Raw genomic sequence first — 17,851 nt, 5'->3', positions numbered from 1 at the left:
GCACTCCATGTCCCTCTGAGCTGCATTAAACATTTTTTTAAACATAATTTTGATGATACTGGTTTTATTTGTTTGGTAAGAGCCTAAATGTGTATTATCTTAATTGACTGATTAAATGTAACAATTTGACTCAAAAGATGTATAGCTTTATTAAAGGTAAAAATCAATTTAAACTTAAATGAAAATATTAATTAATCACTGATGTGAACTGACCACACAGAATATGAAGAATATCAAAAATTGCAGCTGTCCAAGGTAGTCAGATATCAGCACAATAACACACTCTGCAAAATATCGTCTTAATTATCGTTATCGAAAAAAATAAATAAATATCGAGATATCATTTCTTTTCAATATCGCACACCCCTAGTTGACAGTCCTGCTACCACTAAATCAGACACATGCACATCTGCAATGCGTCTTCTTATCCTAAAGACAACTCAATGAAACTCTTACATAGTGAGAGATGGGCTTTGCAGTCATTCAGCACAGTCCATCATCTTCACAGCCAAAGTCAGCAGCCCCAGCCCAGCATTGCCGCTAGTAAGAGAGAGTGTCTAGAGAAATATTAGATCTTTTTTTCCTGTGAGCCTCCCAACATCAACAGCAGGCTGTTGACAGGGATCTCTCCTTAGCTAACAGACGAAGACAGTTTATGTGCCGATGAGATTGTCTCCATTCCCTCCGCCAAAACACATTTGAATGATAACCAGGAAAATGTCAGATGAACATATAGCCAGACTATATTTAGACTTTTGTTGTGTCTATCTTATTAACATGTTGTTTTAAAGCACTGAGTTTAGACTTTTGAGATTTGTGAATATGGATTTATGGTTTGTGGGATTTATTCAGTTTAAATCACGTTTATTTGTATAGAGCTTTTTTCAATACAAATTGTTGCAAAGCAGCTTCACAGAAAATTTATTTTTTTATTTTAGATCTATCGATCGACTTTAAAATATTTATAAATAAAGGAAAATGTGAAAATTCCACTAAAAAACAATTTTAACTGTAAAAAGAATAAAATGTTACAGAAAAAAACTATTAATTAACAGTAACTTCTTACTATATACAGTGGAAATGTACTAAAACTGTACTAATTTAGGTAAAATACTGTTAAATTTGCAGTTTTTGCAAGTGAATAAGGAAAGTCATTTTATAATTTAAAGTGAGAAAAAAAAAAAAAACGTAAATTGACATTCCCAGATTTCCCTGTGTCATGCTTGTTTCAAATTACACGGTTTAATGAATGTTTATTGTATTATTTTAGTGTAATAAGTGTGGCCCTGATGGGATGACTTTGTCTTAAATTGACCAAGAAGACTGCCTACCTCTATGTATCTCTTGGGTTTACTTAATGTAATTACTGTACATCTGAAATGATGTTATTTCCTATGTAGGTTCTGTGGCCGATGTTGCTTTGTTACCTGACCCCAAATCAGTACTCCAACGCTACTACTCCCTTGTGCAAGAGTTTAATTCTGCTGGCCAACAAGAAACGAACAGCACAAGAACCCAACTTCATCATCGATTTCAACGCAAAAGGTGTGGACGCACACACATGATGTCACTGATGAGCCTAGACTCAGACTAAGAGCTTTTCCACTGTCTGACCTAAAGACACCCTGGAATCACACTTTCTGTCTTTTTGGCAGTGTGGCAAATCCAGCAGCAGTTATTGAACCTTTTTTTCCGTCGTTGGCCTGAATCTAAATTGCACTTGCAGACGTTTTGTTTTCATTGCAAGTCGTTTGCTTTGCCTGTTGAGTCTGTTTCTAATTAGTCAAATGAAAAGTGGTATTTATCAACTGAATAAAGTTTTTGGGATAGAGGCTAATTGTTTCTTACGCTGACAGTGATTAAACTGAACTCTAGTAGGACAAATAAGTCCCAGGTTCAGTGATTATTTATTCGTTAATTGTAATGCTTTTGGATCATGGGCTTCACTAATGGGTTACACTCATCTGCCCTCCCCCTCTCTCTGTCTTACTCTGTTTCTTCCTTCTTACCGCAGGCTCTAGTCTTCCCTCACAATATATCCTGATGATAAGGCTCTGGGTAAGTGTCAAATTCCCACTGTTTTTTTAATTAGATTTTACCTTACTCACTAAATGAAACTGAGGACAGAGTAAATCAATTATTTTTGAATAATTGCTACGGTGGATATTTCACTGTTCCCTATTACAAGATACCAGTGCTACTTTCATACACTAATGTTCAAAAGTTTGAGGTCAGCAAGATTATATTTGCAAAGAAATAGGGATAGTTGACCCAAAAATAAAAATGTTGTCATCATTTACTCACCCACATGTCGTTCCAAACCTGTATGAGATTCTGTCTTATGTTGTCCATAAAAGAAGATATTTTGAAGAATGCTGGTAATCAAACATTGGCTTCCATATTGTTTTTTTCCCTACTATGGAAAGTCAATGGGGACCAACAACGTTTGGTTCTTAAATGCTTCAAAATATCTTCTTTTGTGTTCAGCATAAGACCGACATGCTAGTGAGTGATGACAAAATTTAGATTTTTTTGGTGAAATCGGTCAAAAGATTTTTTTGTTCAAATAAATGCAGTTTTGGTGAGCATAAGAAAACATTTAAAAAATCCTACCAACCCTAAACTATTTCTAATCGTATAATATTCCTAAACACAAATATTGATTTCAAGGTAAAAGTATCCATTTAGTTTTTTTAAAATCTAGATTTTAGTCTGCTGCAGTTTTATTGATTCTTTTGTCATCCATTCGTTGAAGACAAACTATTTTTTTTATCTCTTTTTCTCCTCATACACTCTTTTTGAATCATGATGTCATTTAGTCTATGCTTAGTGCAGACCTTAAAACATCTAATATTAATGTTACATTTTCCTCAGGTGAATGCTGCGTTCCCGTTTCAATGCAGGGGACATGGTGCTCCCTCTCTAAGTCTGCTTCACGCAATCAGCCCTAACATTCACCCTAAAGCTGAGCCTCTGTGGGAAAACGAGATTCCAAAGCTGGTCAATTATCTTGAAGGTTTGTTAAAATATACAACAGTGATGTAGTGGATTAGGTACAGAGCTTTTCTTTATCAGGCTACCAGACCACGCCACCTATTGGTCATAACATCCAGCTACACATTTCAATGTTTCACTATGATTCCAAAGGTCCAGCCATCTCAAAACTGATTTTGGACATGAGCTCTGTCTAATTTAACTTGCTGTGATATTTCAATGAAGCAGGTAAATTTACTGACATTAAAGGACTTGTTACCTTATATAGTCTAGTAACTGATACTTTACAGGTTCTCAAGATTCGCTCTGTTAGTTTTTAGTCGAACGAGAGCTCATCTGCTATGGTGAGGTTTCAGTGAAACCTCTCATTTGTCTTCCAAAACCACAAACACCTGTCCTTAGAGACTCACAAGACAACCAGATGTTTCTAAGACGCAGCCAAAATCATTTTTAAATATGACAAATCATATTTCACATTCAACGACTCTTCCAAGATTGTTACACGGTATAGCTTTAAAAAGTTATATTGGGTTTCTCATTATCTGTGACTTTTTCCAGAGTGTGGTTTGAATGCATCTCTGACTGAATTTTGTCTCTGTCTTCTAACCAGAATCCACAGAAGATTCTCTGGATAAAAAGAAGTGGGAAGAAACTTTACTTCAGGTCTGTAGTAATATTAATAATGGCTGTTGAGGCTTGTGTTATTAAAAATTTTATAGGAAATCTATAGGAATAAATTGTATCTATATCTAGAAGAATTAGTGAAAGTTAAGCCTTGAAAAGATGCAAACGTCGTAATGGCCAAAGTTAATGCTGATTAATCAGACATTGCTTTCTGATTGTGGTCAAGCTCCTGTCTAAAACTCTGGCAGCCATTGAGGACAGCCAGTGGACTGGTCAACTTGCAGCTGAAGCCACACGATACCTTCCTACCTACAACAACACTTTGGAGGAGAAGGTTGGTTTGGAAATCTATTTGTGCCTCTTTGTATTATAAACCAGATTTATTATTTCAGAAAAGAAGCATTCTTAGTCCTATAGATTTAGGCTTTATTAGATTTTCATCATTGCAGTTGCAGCTGTTGCCATTAAGCAATCATTTGTAAAATAACTATATAAGCAAATATGTTTAAAACAGCAATTCAAGACAATTGTTCTCTGCTTTTTTAAAAATGATTGCCTACATAATAAATCTCCCATGGAGTTCACCTAAAGAAAAAGTGTCAATTTAACTTTATTTCCTGGGTTCTTGAGATAAACTCTTCGTTCTTTGTCTTTCTCAGAGTTTTTTGTATAGGTGTATCGGTGTGATTCTCCAGCAGTGCTATAATAAAGAACTGGTCAAGAAACAGCTGCAGGAGATCTTGGTCAGCACTCGTCACAATGATGCAATCGAAAGAACGGTATGCCACTTGAGCACTTATTAGTTCACGTCTAACTTCTGAAATAAGAGGCATAACTTCGCAGAGAGAGTTTACTGTGTTGACAGTCAAACAGCTTGCTGAAGGCACCGCATGCTGACAGCACACTAAAACCTTCTCTGGGGAATTAGGTCTCTTAATTCATCACTTTAACCACACTGCCACAAAAAAGTGAAGAAAAATCAAATATTCAAAAACAATTTAAATCTAGTTGCAAATTGACTACAGTATTTTTACAGAAAATAAGTCAAATATTTCTCTTTCAGGAAATATAATAATTTAATTTTATATAAGTAAATAGCAGCATGTTTCAGATGATAAAAACGTGACTTCTGGAAAATATAGTAGTCCATTGGCGGATGACCATTTGGCCATTCTTATCCATTCCTGTCCCCAAATTTAGGTCATTATTCTACTGCCTAGTGTTACAAGAGAACACATATCAGATCATTTCTAATCATAGATTGGTACAAAATGGATTCAGATGTTCCACAGTTTGGATATCTGAGGTTTTTGCAGTTATTTAAAAGCCGCTAATTAAGAATAAGGAAAGTAAACCGGCAGTAATTGGTGTGCAGGGTGTTGCCATGGGAATCGGGCTGTGTGCCAGCAGTCATCTCGATGGCACTCTGGAAAAACTGGAGGAGTTTGGGAAGTCTGACGCCTTCAGGAAAGCCTCAGGGATATTTGGTCTTCTCAAAGTAGGCCGAGCTTCATTGTATTTCTCACGTGATGCAAATTAAAACATCTTTTTATTTCCCAAATTAGATTTATTTAAAAACTGTCACATTTGAATTTGGTTTGAAATGATTGTTTTACTATGTTATATGTTTTTAATAGCAATTGTAAAATGTAACAGTGCGCAGTTCTTCAGAGACTATATTTTACACATTTATCTTGTTGTGTGTCACTTTTTTGTCATTCAGGATAAAAACGATGTTGATCTGGAGAAAATGAAGAGCACTCTCATTTTGTGTTATGGCTATGTTGCGTTGCATGCTCCAGAAGATAAGCTCCTCACTCGCATCGATAGTGACATTCTCCACAACATCTCCAAGAACTTCAACACCAAGGTACAAAGCAGTATTCTAAACTCGTATTTCTAAATTCTAATTTTTATTTATTCCTTTGAAGTCAAATTTATAGTTTTTAGTCTTTTTAGTCAGTTGTCACATGTTAGTGTACTCATAAAGTTGACAAAAACTTTTAGCAGATTTACACTTTTAAAATGTATGCTCTCTCTTCTGAGAAAAATAGACCACAAATATTGATGACTCAACTTGTAGATGTTTGGTGGAGGTTTTTTGGAAAAATGAAAAATTTCATGCCTCCGTAGACATTCTATTATGTTAGATGAACAGCTCATTTATTTGATCAGAATTAATACATTAATCATTTCCCATTGTTTGTTACAGCAGTGAGGCACAAAAAAGAAAAATGTGTTACTGCTGTGAGGTGTTTTGCGAAACAAGTCCTTTGAATGTCCTAGTATATTGTTGACAGGATTCAGTTGGTTGCAGTTATGACAGTTTGATCTAAATGATTTTTAACGACAAGGATCATTAATTCTCTTTGAGTGCTGAATCATACCTCATCAATATTCATAATGTAATTGTGCGGTTTAAAATAATTTCACTGTTAGGGAACCATGTAACTCATTTTGTTTTAACATTCTGCAGTCCAATTTAAATAAAAAACTGGGATGTTTTATATATACAAACAGTATCTGAAGGGTCACTTAATTCATCATTCTTATAGTCCATTCTGTTGTTAAATAAAAAGGATGATCTTTAATGTTTGTGAATTACATTGCATCATTACTTTTATTGTTGCACAGGTTCTGGGAATTAAAGTAGAGACCAAGGTACCGTGGGAAGCGATCACAAGGACCTTCTCTCACCTCTGACCTTTAAACTTTAACTCACTTTCTCTTCAGTCTTGATGCTGCAATCAAAATCTTTACAGTATAACATTTTGAGCTTCTCAAAAAAGTTCATAAACCTCTCAGCTATCTCTTTATGACCCTGAGATGGATTTTAAAAAGCATTTATAAGCTCTTCCTTTTAAGTATGGGTCTGTGTAAAAGGCCTGTTGTTATATTAGAGTTTAATATAAAGATGACATTTTAAACTCGCTTTACACTAGTAAGTAAAAGTTCAGTGTTTTTTGAGAAGGTCAAAAGTGCTCACTAACCTGATAACCTTTGCCTTACTAAAGCGTCACAGTGTCTTGGTTTTCTGGCGTTTGTGGATTTTAGGTGGCTTGATTAATCAGTTCAACTCTTTTTCTATTGAATCACAATTATATTGTCACAGATTGTGATTTTCATCTCTTAAAGCACTGTTTAGAGTACAAGTAAGCAAAGTCAAACGTGAATTATAATGAGCTTGACCAGGAAATACTTTCCTAATTCCAGGCCTTGATTTGCTTGTGTTGTTTGATTGACATATGCACTGTTTCATTACGCATAGTTTGAGTGTGTGTTTTCATCTTTCTACGTGTTTGTGTGTGTGTATGTTTATGGGCACATCATAGGACCTGACTATGAAGCTCAGTCTCATTCATAGTGTCGGACTCATTGCCAAGGCCATCAGCAAAAGTGTTCGTAAACGGGGCTTCCTGTTCTCCCGCAAACAGGAGTTTATGGGCGTTATGATGGTGAGAGGTTTGATATGAAGATCATTCGGTTTTTAATATACTGTATGTATGTTTTCAATGTAAGAAAAATTACAGACCAGTTTTCATTTTTTTTTTTTTTTTTTTTTTTTTTCGGTCAGTTTCATAATGATATGCAGACTTATTTGGCATTTATGTCTATTATTTACCTGCAGGATTTCATAAAAGCTGAACCAACAGATGTCATGCGGACACCTGTTCGCAATCTTGTATTGACCACATGTGCCAACCTCATGTATCCTACCTACCTACCATTTTAAATCTTTCTTGTGTTCATCTTCACTACCGTGTTAAAAGATTTGTAAACTTATGCTAAACTGGCATCTTTGTCCATTGCAATGCAGTGCTGTACTCTGTTAAGAACTTGACCCAAGTCTTCAGAAACTTAGATCCTCCTTTATCAGAAAATGAAAACTTTGACTTATTAAAAACATGTTTGAATGGAGTTTATGGGCTTCCTACTGTGGACACTCCGGACAAGGCTAAAGATGAAGAAGCCCTGGATCCACAGCAAAGAGAGGTCAGAATAAAATATGCATGTATCTACACTACTCTCTCCTGTACACTTTAAACATAAAGTATGTTTTTCACTGCAATGCGTTTTCCCTCAGGTCTTATATTCAGATACTTTTAATGCTCTTCATGAATTGCTGAAGAATGTGCTAGCCAGAGACTTGAGTCCTGATGGTCTGCAGTCTGTGTTCAAGGTAAAGAAAAAATTATAAAAGCTACTTGCCATTTTGCAGTTCCATTTTCTGAGCCCCATTTATTGAGTGCTTTTGCACTTCCCAGCATATAGAAAGCTGGCTCATGTCAGGACAAGACCATGAGCGGGAGAGGGCAGTAAAGACTACGGCAGAGTTACTGCAGTTCTACTTGGACACTCTCAGTGTGAAGGTAAGGAGCATCACTGACATATGTGCGTGTGTGTGTGTATATTAGATTCACATCTATAGGATCCATAATGCAGTAATTAGTGATATGCTTTAAATTTCTAATGTTGGGAAAAGGATTCTTTCGAAGGTTTATGTGTTACAGTGTTGAGTTAAATTAAGCACCTCTAAAATCCCCAATGTGCTCAAACAGCAATTTTTACAATACTTGTGCACCACATGGGAGAGGAAAAGGGTTTTGTTTGTAATTTGATTATACTATAATTAAAAGATATAGATTACAGATATTTAGTTCTTTTAAGTAATTATTTAAAGTAGTTTAGAATTTAAATTTAGCAATTAAAGTGTTACTTTCTTGGTTAAAAAAAAGTCTTCTGGTTATTTGTATATTGTTACTACAAAACACTGAATTGGCCTAGACAAATTCTTTCATCCTTTAGATACAAAGCATTCACTTTCAACATCTATTATTTTATTCTGCCCAAGCTGAAATGTTAAGTAGGATAATTTATTTTGCTCTTCCTAAAAGACATTTTGGTTTCCTCAAGGCACTGATTAATGAAATATGTGCTCTGGGAAACAAATGTAGTTAAAATCGTATTAGATCTCAAGCTCTGTGCTAATGAAGCTTTCTCTTTCATTCTTTCTCTCTGTCCAGAACCTAGTAACATTCCATAATTTGGGAGCTCTTGTGGGGCGTCTGGCCCCACGGTGCACAGACCCAAACCCTGAGGTGCGACGGGCAGCCATAGACTGCGTCTATAGACTAATGTACATTCAGCTGCGCTATGAAGGTACTGCCCAGTTTTTCATAGCACAGATCAGTTTTGTCTAACCTAGGGTGAGCTTCAGATTGACAATCTGTCAATATGAAATTGTTTATTGTGTTACGTTATGCTGAAATACTTAGCAAAGGGTCTTTGCTCTTCCACTTTTCAGGCTTTTCACTGGACTACAAGGATGATTCAGTTGAGGACCTGTTAGATGTTCGCGAGAAGCTAAGCAATCCTGACCATTCAGTCTTGTATAAAACCTGCTCTGAACTGACTAAGGTTAATTGTCCTGATGTGTCCTAATATACTGATACTTTATACTGAAACTGTATACTAGCTCTCTTTCTGAAAATGAAAGTGACTCTGTTTCTCTCTCCACCCGCTGTGTTTTGTGTTTTAGATCATCAGTAAGCGTTTACCCCAGCAGCAGTTGAGCACCCTGTTGTTTATGCTGTATGATGGTTTGGTGGACTCTCAGTCCAACTGTTCCAGAGCATCCAGCGTGATCCTCAACACCTTGCTGAAGAACAGAGGTGCTGGCCTGCAGGATCTGGTACATTACACCTTCATCAGATTGTGGGAAATCAAACATTTTTAGCAAATGTTCTTACTAGTGTTGTCAAAAGACCCGGTACTTCGTTACCAAGTCGGTACAAAAAAAATGAAAACGTCACAGTACCAGGTTTTTTCAAATACTGGTGTTACCGAGTACCCGGTTAACCCGGTTCTTGACCCGGACAGCCCTATGATCCCTGTGAAAATGCGGACGGAATCTCGGAATCTAGTTATAAAAACGGAATTTATAGTTTAACACGGAATTTGTCAAAGTTTAGATTAATTAATCAAAAGTAGGTCATATTAAGCCGCAAAAGTCTAAATATTCTGTCTCTGTGTGAATGACTGAATGAATGAATGAATGGTTTTGTTTACTACATAGACTGAAGCGCGCAGTGATTTCAGCATCTGCGGACATAAATACATAAACAACATCTCCAGAACTGTTCTGAGAGTCACTTCACAAGCATTTTACAGTTTCATTTGAGTAAAACCATTGTCAATTTAAAGGTATCCTTTATATCCAAGACATTGTGCCAGAAATATATTCTTATTATTTAGTAGAATGTATGTTACACCAACTATTGTTGAATGAAATAAAAATAAAAAATATTTAAGAAATAATCTCACAATATTTCTTCCATGTTTTAATTTTAATAGTAAATCCCCTTTATTTACCAAAAAATATAATGTTTAAATTTAATTAAGACAAATTAAATTTGGGTGTTTACTGTTTTTCATACTATTATTACTTTGCCGAAAAACTTGAAACACAATTTTAAATAAGTATAAAGAATGGCGTCGATTTTTGTACATTTTCTTTTTGTTTGACTTTATTAATACAAATAGTGTGTTTTTTAATTAGCATGTTATTGTGTTTTTCTTTGGTACCGAAATTGGTACCGAGAACCGTGGATTTTCACTGGTATCAATACTGAATACAGAACTTTTGGTACCGTGACAACATTAGTTCTTACATAATCCTTTTATATTGGCCTTGGAGGTTTATAGAATGTACCATCCTCTTTATTTATTTATTTTTTGCTAAATATATACTTAATACTGCTACAAGCTTTTAGATTCCATAAATATGATGAACAAGTAGTTCTAATAATACTGTTCAAATGTTTGGGTTCATAAAGATTTTTTAAGGTTTTCTTAAAGTAGTCTCTAATGCTCATCAAGGCTGCATTTATTTAATCAAAAATATAGTAAAAATTGTAATATTGTGAATTAATATTTAAGTTTAAAATAACTTCAGCCATTACTTCAGTGCTCAGTGTCACATTGATCCTTCAGAAATCATTTTAAGATGCTTATTTGGCACTCAAGAAAGATTTCTGATTATTCTGAAGATTTGGTGAAAACAGTTATTGCTTTTTTTTTGAGGAAACAGTTTTTCAGGATTCTTTGAAAATAAAGTTCAAAAGAACAGCACTTATTTCAAATAGACGTCTTTTGTAACAGTGTAAAGCACTTTAGCCTTGCTGAATAAATTTTTTTTTTTTTACTTTTGCAGTTTGTCAATATTCACTGATCTAACAACTTCTAACTTCTAAATTCTTTAATGAATCATTCAGAAGAGACCATTCATTGTTGAATTGAATTTCACTTCTATCATGACCAAGGCAAGGAGAACTAGAGTGGATTTTTAGTGAATAAAGACTTAAATTTCAATTTGTAATTTAACTGCTTGAACCTATTAGTAGCTTGGAAAACTAGTTTATAGGTAGTTTCTCCAACATTCCCAAAATCTCTCTCACTGGCATGTGCACTAGAGCTCCCTTCATGTTCCTATTTTCATGTTCAGTGAAACTGTAATTATTTTCTATCTTGTCAGTTTTTACTTCTTGTATCTTGACTCTTTGTCAGGTGCCAGAGATGCTTGAGGTGTTACACAACCGGCTGCAGGTGATTGGTGAAGAGCAGGTAAAGGTGGCCATCGGTCAGTCCATCCTCATCCTCGCTACACAGCATCTGCAGACAGTGGTCAACACGCTCATTGCCTACCCACTTCCATACGACAGGTGATTACTGTGTGTGTTGTTTATGTGCATGGCATTCATTGTCTGTCATGTGCTCCCTGATGCTCAAGCATAATAATGATGTGCTTATGTTTGTGTCATTGTGTGTTTTCTCCAGCTGGAGCTGTGAGATGTGGATAGCTCTAGGAGCAGACAGCACTCTGGCCCTGCAAATCATGGAGATGATTATCGAGAAGCTGAATGTTGCGGTTCCCTATGTAGATAAGAAAGAGTCCATGTTGAGACCCGGTTTGACCAAAGTTGCCACAAGCCAACCGCTGGCTGTAAGTATTAATAAATGTATGATTTGTATTATTTGACTAACACCTCATCCTAACTAGTCACAATGTGTCAATTATGCAGTGTCAAATAATTTTTCTGTCTAATGAAGGAGAGAAGCTGCGCGAAGCAACAAAATCACAACAAATAACACCAGATTTGAAAAGGAATGCTTAAAATGCAGCTTTGAGAAGCAGGCTGTAGAGATTTTAGTGTGAGCGGGCTTCCCATTACAACACATCAAATATAGAAACCATGTGTTTTTGCTAAATGTCTTTACGCGAGATGCCATTGACTTTCACAGCTTGTTAAAACATATGCTAGTGAAAACAATTAATTGCTAGATTCTTTACTGTTACATTAGATAGGAAATGGTTTAAACTTTTAAACTTTTTTTTTGTTCCATTTTAAGTGGCTTACACTACTGTTCATATTTTTGGAGTCGGTAAGATTTTTAAAAATGTTTTTGATACAAATCTCTTGCTCAAGACTGCATTTATATGATCAAAAATACACTAAAACAGTAATATTGTGCAATATTATTATTATTATTATTATTATTATTATTATTACAATGTAAATAACTGTTTTCTATTGTGAAATGTAATTTATTCACATGTTGGCAAGAATACGTTGGCAGCTGAATTTTCAGCATCATTACTCCAGTTTTCGGTGTCACATGATCCTTCAGAAATCATTCTGATATGTTGATTTGGTGCTCAGGAAACATTTCTAAACATGTCTTTACTTTAATTTTTTATCAATTTAAAGTGTCCATGCTGAATAAAAGGATTAATTTCTTTGTTAAAAAAAGGCATATCCAGTGTTGCCAAGTCCATGCTTTTCCCGCAGAACATGGCTACTTTAGCACTTAAAGAAAGGGGTGTTTTTCATGTCTGCAGGTTGAAGCGACCCCAATAATATGATATTTAGCCCCTGGAATGTGAATTGTACCAGGGGACACCCTGCCAAAAACATGTATTTTACGCTTTTTAGTGGGGAACCCCCCTCAAAACACCATTGGCCTAGTTTTGAGTAGCAATTGGGTGGGATTTATATTCCAAACTGTTCCAAATTGGGTGGGATTTCATATTCCAAACTGTTTTGATTATTTTTATTTATTTTTTATATATATATATATATATATATATATATAATATAATATATATATATATATATATATATATATATATATATATATATATATATATATATATATAAATGAGTTTTTATAGTAATTTTATTTTGTAATGCAATGTTTTTTAGATGACCTGTGCCCTGCGTGAGATGATGCTTAATGGCCAGTCAGCTGATGCCGTGACGAATCTGTTTCCAAAGCTCTTCAGTGCTCTTCTGGTGCGCTTGGGCTCCAGCGTGGGAGTTCAGCTACCTAAAGATCTCAACAGCATAATTTCAGACCGCAAATCAACCACCAAAATTAATGTGGCCAATTTTGATGTGTGTGGGTGAGTGGCATAAATATGGAATTCAGAATAATTTAGTAAACACTAACAGTATTTTATTTTTTTTAATTAATTATTCGTTCTGCCTATGTGCTGATTAGTCAAATCGATCACTGATGAAGTTACATTTTGGGTCAGATGGGGAATTTGAGTGTAGGTACTCATGCAGACATCGCTGAGCTCAGAGTTAATAAGACATCTGTGTTTCTCTTTGCTGTGTGCTCAGGGTGGCAGTGGAGGCCCTGCGGATCCTGCTGGGTCGAGCTCAGCTGGACGCTGTCGTGAAACCTTTAGATCAGGAGGGAGCTTGGGACAAGATGAAGGACCCACAGCAGCACACAACAGGAGTCACTCTGCTCTCCAGGTACACACACCTGTCCTCCGTCATCCTCAAGTCCTCTTATACTGTTTGTTGTTTGCAAACTTTTCTACTTGTTCTATTTGTTAAAGGAAATGCGTATGGCAGTAGAATTGTTCTTGAAGACTCATGATGTGCTTTTTATTACAATATTTGGAGAGCGCTACAAGCTCTTGTAAACGTGCATGGTCTCATGCAGTGTATTTGTGGAAATTGTACCTATAAAAGTAAGAGTTTGGAGCTAACATGCGGCTTTCCATCCCATTGTGGTAAGATTAAGTGTGATCTTCTACAATACTTCATTTTGAAGAAGCTATTCTTTCTAACAGAGCAATGGCAAAGCATGCTGGTCCAAGACTCCCTACCATTGTGGAAAGTCTGTGTCCTTCTCTCTGTAATATTTATGAGTGCCAGAGGATCACAGTCACAGCATTCTTCTCTGAGGTGAGAACATTTTATTTTGTGATGATAGTTAATGATCTTAGTTCAAAGTTTATTTACAATGAATAACTAAAGACAAATTATTTAGCAAGAGCACACATTGTTCACCTTTTTTTATTTTCTTTTTTTATATAAGAGTGTAATTGTTCAAATATCTCATGGTAGCCTATATATTTCAGTTTAGCATGGATGCAAAGAAACAAAGACATTTATAATGTACCAAATATTTCTATTTCAAATAAATTATATTCTTTTAAACTTTACATTCATCAAAGAACCCTGATTTTTGTGGAAACTGTGTCATAGTTTCCGCAAAAATGTTGGTTCACGGTGTGTGTGTGTTCACTGCTGTGTGTGTGCGCGTTGGATGGGTTAAATGCAAAGCACGAATTCCGAGTATGGGTCACCATACTTGGCTGAATGTCACTTCACTTTTTTTTTTAAGTGAGAATATTATAAACGGGAATAAATTTTATTTTACATTAAAATAGAAAACAGTTATTTGAAATTGTAATAGTATTTAACAGTATTACTATTTGTAATGTATTTTTGATCAAATAAACGCAGCCTTAGTGAGCATAAGAATTTTCAGTAACACTTTATTTTAAGGTCTCTTAACTAGTTGCTTATTAGCATGCATATTACTAGAATATTAGCCATTTATTAGTAGTAATTAAGCACATATTAATGCCTTATTCTACATGACCTTATTCTACATCCGTAATCCTACCCAATACCTAAACTTAACTACCTTACTAACTATTAAGCAGCAAATTAGAACTTTATTGAGGGAAAAGTTGTAGTTAATAGTGAATAAGTGTACCCTATTCTAAAGTGTTACCGAATTTTCTTTCAAAAAAATCTCACTGACTTTTGAATAGTAGCTCATAGAATAGTTTTGTGTTCACAGTATCATTTTGGTTCAGTAAATGCTTTGTACATCGAAACTGAAGACCAATACCAATATTTGAACTATGTGACTGGCCAATATTGATCCATTTTGTTATTTATTGGACACTTTTCTCATGAAAAACAATTAATGATAATACGTTTCATTTAATCAAATTTTCGAATTGATTATAATAACGGCAAGTCGGCAACCTCATTTTACTATTGATAACCAAAAGCTTTGGCATGTTGGTGTATCTTCACCCCTTACAAGTCCAATACGACTGAATTCAACACTACTGAGTGTGTGTGGGTTAATATTAATGTTTTCCAAGATGTAGTCAGATCAGAAATGAACCGTGCAACAGCAATGTACCAAACTGTGAGTGGTGAACCAGACAGGGTTCTTCTTTTTTTCTTTTTACAGGAACCTTTTCACCCCTGTTTTAATGTGTACTCATAGTTGTTGTAAATTAGACGTCAAGATTTACTTGTTTATTCCTTCAAGTTGCTGAACCACCATGTAGTGACTGAACTGATGATTTTGGACATGTTGATGAACAACATGATGGAAAGAATAACTGACACCTGCGGTACCGTTCGCATGCTGGCAGTCCGAGGCCTGGGGAACATTGCTGTGGGCTCACCTGAAAAGGTATAGACGCTGATCTGAAAACACTCATTGGATGAAGAGTCTAATTGTTTTTTTGGGCAGTGATTCTTGGCAACAGTGTGAGACACATGGCAACTTGTATATGCAGCAATCAGGAAGGATGTGTGCAGAAAACTGTCTGTATTCTGAGATGCTGCCTAAAAGTTCCCCATGTTGTGTTTGCTCAAGGCAACTTGCCCAAGATGCCTGTTATTATTCTTTGCATTTATATCTTCTCTCTGTAGTTATAACAGTGTTGTAACAAAAGCAGTCAGTTCAGCATGTAATTTTATGTTGCTATATGTTAATCTCACTGCCTCTGTTCCCATTTAGGTGAATAAATATGCAAAGGAGCTTTTAGCAGCCATGAGTTCAGGTATGGAAGAAAAGGATGATCCAGGGAAGCTCATCACACTGGAGGCCATGTCTGGAATGTCAAAGATATTGCTTTACTTGGATCAAAGGAACGTCCACCTGCTTGTGGTTTACATCTTCATGAAGATTAAACCCTTTCTGGAGAATGTGAGTGTCTTGAGAGAAGACAGAATGTCTAAATCACAATTATAAAGCTAGAATTTCCACAAAGTAGTATTTATGCTGCTACTTTAAGATAATCTTATTTTTGTATCGCATTATTTTTTAAAAGTACAAAAAGGCACAAATATTTTATTAGTAGTTAATAGTTATGAAACAATTCTAAAACCAAAAATATTTTACGTGTATTCTACATCTGGAACCCCTTTATACAGCATGAAGGGAAGACATAAATAATTAATAAAATAAATATTGAATAAAAAAAAAAAAACTAGTTGTCCACTAATTCAACTCATTAATATTTAACTAAAATAAGTTGACAGTCAGCGCATTAAAGGGTTAAACGCCTACATTTACTGACAATTTTATGAAGAATTTTAAGTAAAATGTTTTAGGCCCCATTAGTACTCTATTAGTAAAAATAGTGTCTTTTTTGATAAATACAGGCTATTAGAGTACAGTGTTTTGGCAAGAGTGGGCTTTTTGTTGTTGTATGGCTTTACTTAAAGATCCGTTGTTATGTTCTGTCAGGAGAACGATGAGATCCGATGTGCTTCCATCATGCTCCTGGGGAACCTGTCGAAGTTTGGCTCGGGTGAGCCTATTTTTAAAGACCAGATCCACAATGTTCTTGTCAGCTTGCTGTTGCATCTCAATGATCCCAACCCTCAAGTGGTCAAGGTCAGTTATTTTTTGTTATAATGGCTATAAATTTTGAAAGTTAATGCAAAATGAAAAGATAATAAGAGTAATAATAATGAGAATATTTTTAAGTCTACAAGTATGATACCTGTGTGTGAGTTTGGTATGTATCTGTTTGTTTGTTCTCCTAGGCATGCAAGTACTCCATGCGCATATGTGCTCCAGTCGTAGGCTCAGAACAGATCTCTGCCATGTTCCAGAATCATCTTCTTGAGGAGAAGGGTCTGCATTATGGAGAGTTCATTAATGACCTCACCAAATACCTAGTACGGCGCAAAAGCTTTCTTTATTATAAAAACATGCATAGAATAACTGAGTGTGCTTATGAGTTAACAGATTCCCTTTTATAGAGAATATCATAACCACTGCTCTGTCACATTTGCATGAATCTTTTTTTTTTAATACTCAATGTTTTTACTGTTCCAAGCAGTTTTAGTTTATAAAACAGGAACTAAGACAATTAATTTTTTGCTGATTAAATGGTTCACCCATAAATTAAATGCTGATTTCTCCAACTATTTGATAAAGAGAAATTAATTAAATATTTTTTGTTAAAGATCCAGGATTTTCCAGGCATGCTGAACTTCTACCACATCACAGTCATTCAGTTCTTCAAGAGTAACTGGGCTGAGATCAGAGCCAGTGCTGCCATGTTTATTGGTAAAAAATAAATAAATTCTGTAGTATTTAAAAAAAATAAGCACAATTTTTCTAGTATTTATGTATTTTTACTACTATTATTTTATGTTGGTTTTGTAACCACCTTGTGTGTGTGTGTGTGTGTGTGTGTGTGTGTCAATTTTTAGGGTTTTTGCTTGGGAACCTTCCTGATGAGCATTTCTCCCATATGAATATGGGGTCAGTGACCAAGGGTAGGTACCGCTGTTCTATAATAATATCTGCAGTCAAGAGATATATTTAAAGAAGGACGGCACATCCTTGTTATTCTGCCACATTTGCTGTTTCGTGGCACCTAAGGAATCTATTATTTTTGCTTCTATTTTAATGGCAACTTGTCTGGTAAAATACAATGTAGAAGATATTGCTGTTGTAACTCTATCATATAAATGCACCATGCTTTCGTTTGGTTGTCTATTATTTTCAATTGGTTTAGATCAGGGGTGTCAAACTCAATTCCTGGAGGGCCGCAACCCTGCAGAGTTTAGTTCCAACCCTGCTCCGACACACATACCTATCC

At 35.3% G+C, this 17,851-nt stretch overlaps 1 protein-coding gene across 2 annotated transcripts in view; it reads left to right on the top strand.

Annotated features, from left to right (window-relative positions):
* LOC306878260 (maestro heat-like repeat-containing protein family member 1) overlaps window positions 1-17,851 on the top strand; it is a 37,652-nt gene that overhangs the window by 17,392 nt on the left and 2,409 nt on the right. The window contains exons 15-42 of one of the 2 annotated variants that reach the window (XM_079430494.1): window positions 1,401-1,545; window positions 2,015-2,058; window positions 2,875-3,016; window positions 3,605-3,657; window positions 3,845-3,952; window positions 4,278-4,397; window positions 4,994-5,116; window positions 5,342-5,488; window positions 6,253-6,279; window positions 6,951-7,073; window positions 7,247-7,326; window positions 7,473-7,611; window positions 7,703-7,798; window positions 7,884-7,988; window positions 8,643-8,778; window positions 8,924-9,036; window positions 9,158-9,310; window positions 11,185-11,339; window positions 11,455-11,620; window positions 12,882-13,081; window positions 13,305-13,442; window positions 13,766-13,880; window positions 15,274-15,420; window positions 15,751-15,939; window positions 16,483-16,632; window positions 16,785-16,919; window positions 17,211-17,313; window positions 17,460-17,525. In XM_079430494.1, the coding sequence (XP_079286620.1) occupies window positions 1,401-1,545; window positions 2,015-2,058; window positions 2,875-3,016; window positions 3,605-3,657; window positions 3,845-3,952; window positions 4,278-4,397; window positions 4,994-5,116; window positions 5,342-5,488; window positions 6,253-6,279; window positions 6,951-7,073; window positions 7,247-7,326; window positions 7,473-7,611; window positions 7,703-7,798; window positions 7,884-7,988; window positions 8,643-8,778; window positions 8,924-9,036; window positions 9,158-9,310; window positions 11,185-11,339; window positions 11,455-11,620; window positions 12,882-13,081; window positions 13,305-13,442; window positions 13,766-13,880; window positions 15,274-15,420; window positions 15,751-15,939; window positions 16,483-16,632; window positions 16,785-16,919; window positions 17,211-17,313; window positions 17,460-17,525 (3,418 nt within the window). The remainder of the gene's footprint in view (window positions 1-1,400; window positions 1,546-2,014; window positions 2,059-2,874; window positions 3,017-3,604; window positions 3,658-3,844; window positions 3,953-4,277; window positions 4,398-4,993; window positions 5,117-5,341; window positions 5,489-6,252; window positions 6,280-6,950; window positions 7,074-7,246; window positions 7,327-7,472; window positions 7,612-7,702; window positions 7,799-7,883; window positions 7,989-8,642; window positions 8,779-8,923; window positions 9,037-9,157; window positions 9,311-11,184; window positions 11,340-11,454; window positions 11,621-12,881; window positions 13,082-13,304; window positions 13,443-13,765; window positions 13,881-15,273; window positions 15,421-15,750; window positions 15,940-16,482; window positions 16,633-16,784; window positions 16,920-17,210; window positions 17,314-17,459; window positions 17,526-17,851) is intronic. The other variant, XM_079430495.1, reaches the window with a different exon arrangement.

Source organism: Barbus barbus (genome assembly GCF_936440315.1).
Source record: "Barbus barbus genome assembly, chromosome: 12".
In the NCBI taxonomy this organism is placed as follows: Eukaryota; Metazoa; Chordata; class Actinopteri; order Cypriniformes; family Cyprinidae; genus Barbus; species Barbus barbus.
The sequence above is the reverse complement of the archived record's forward strand: the minus strand, read 5'-3'. Positions and strand labels throughout refer to the sequence as shown.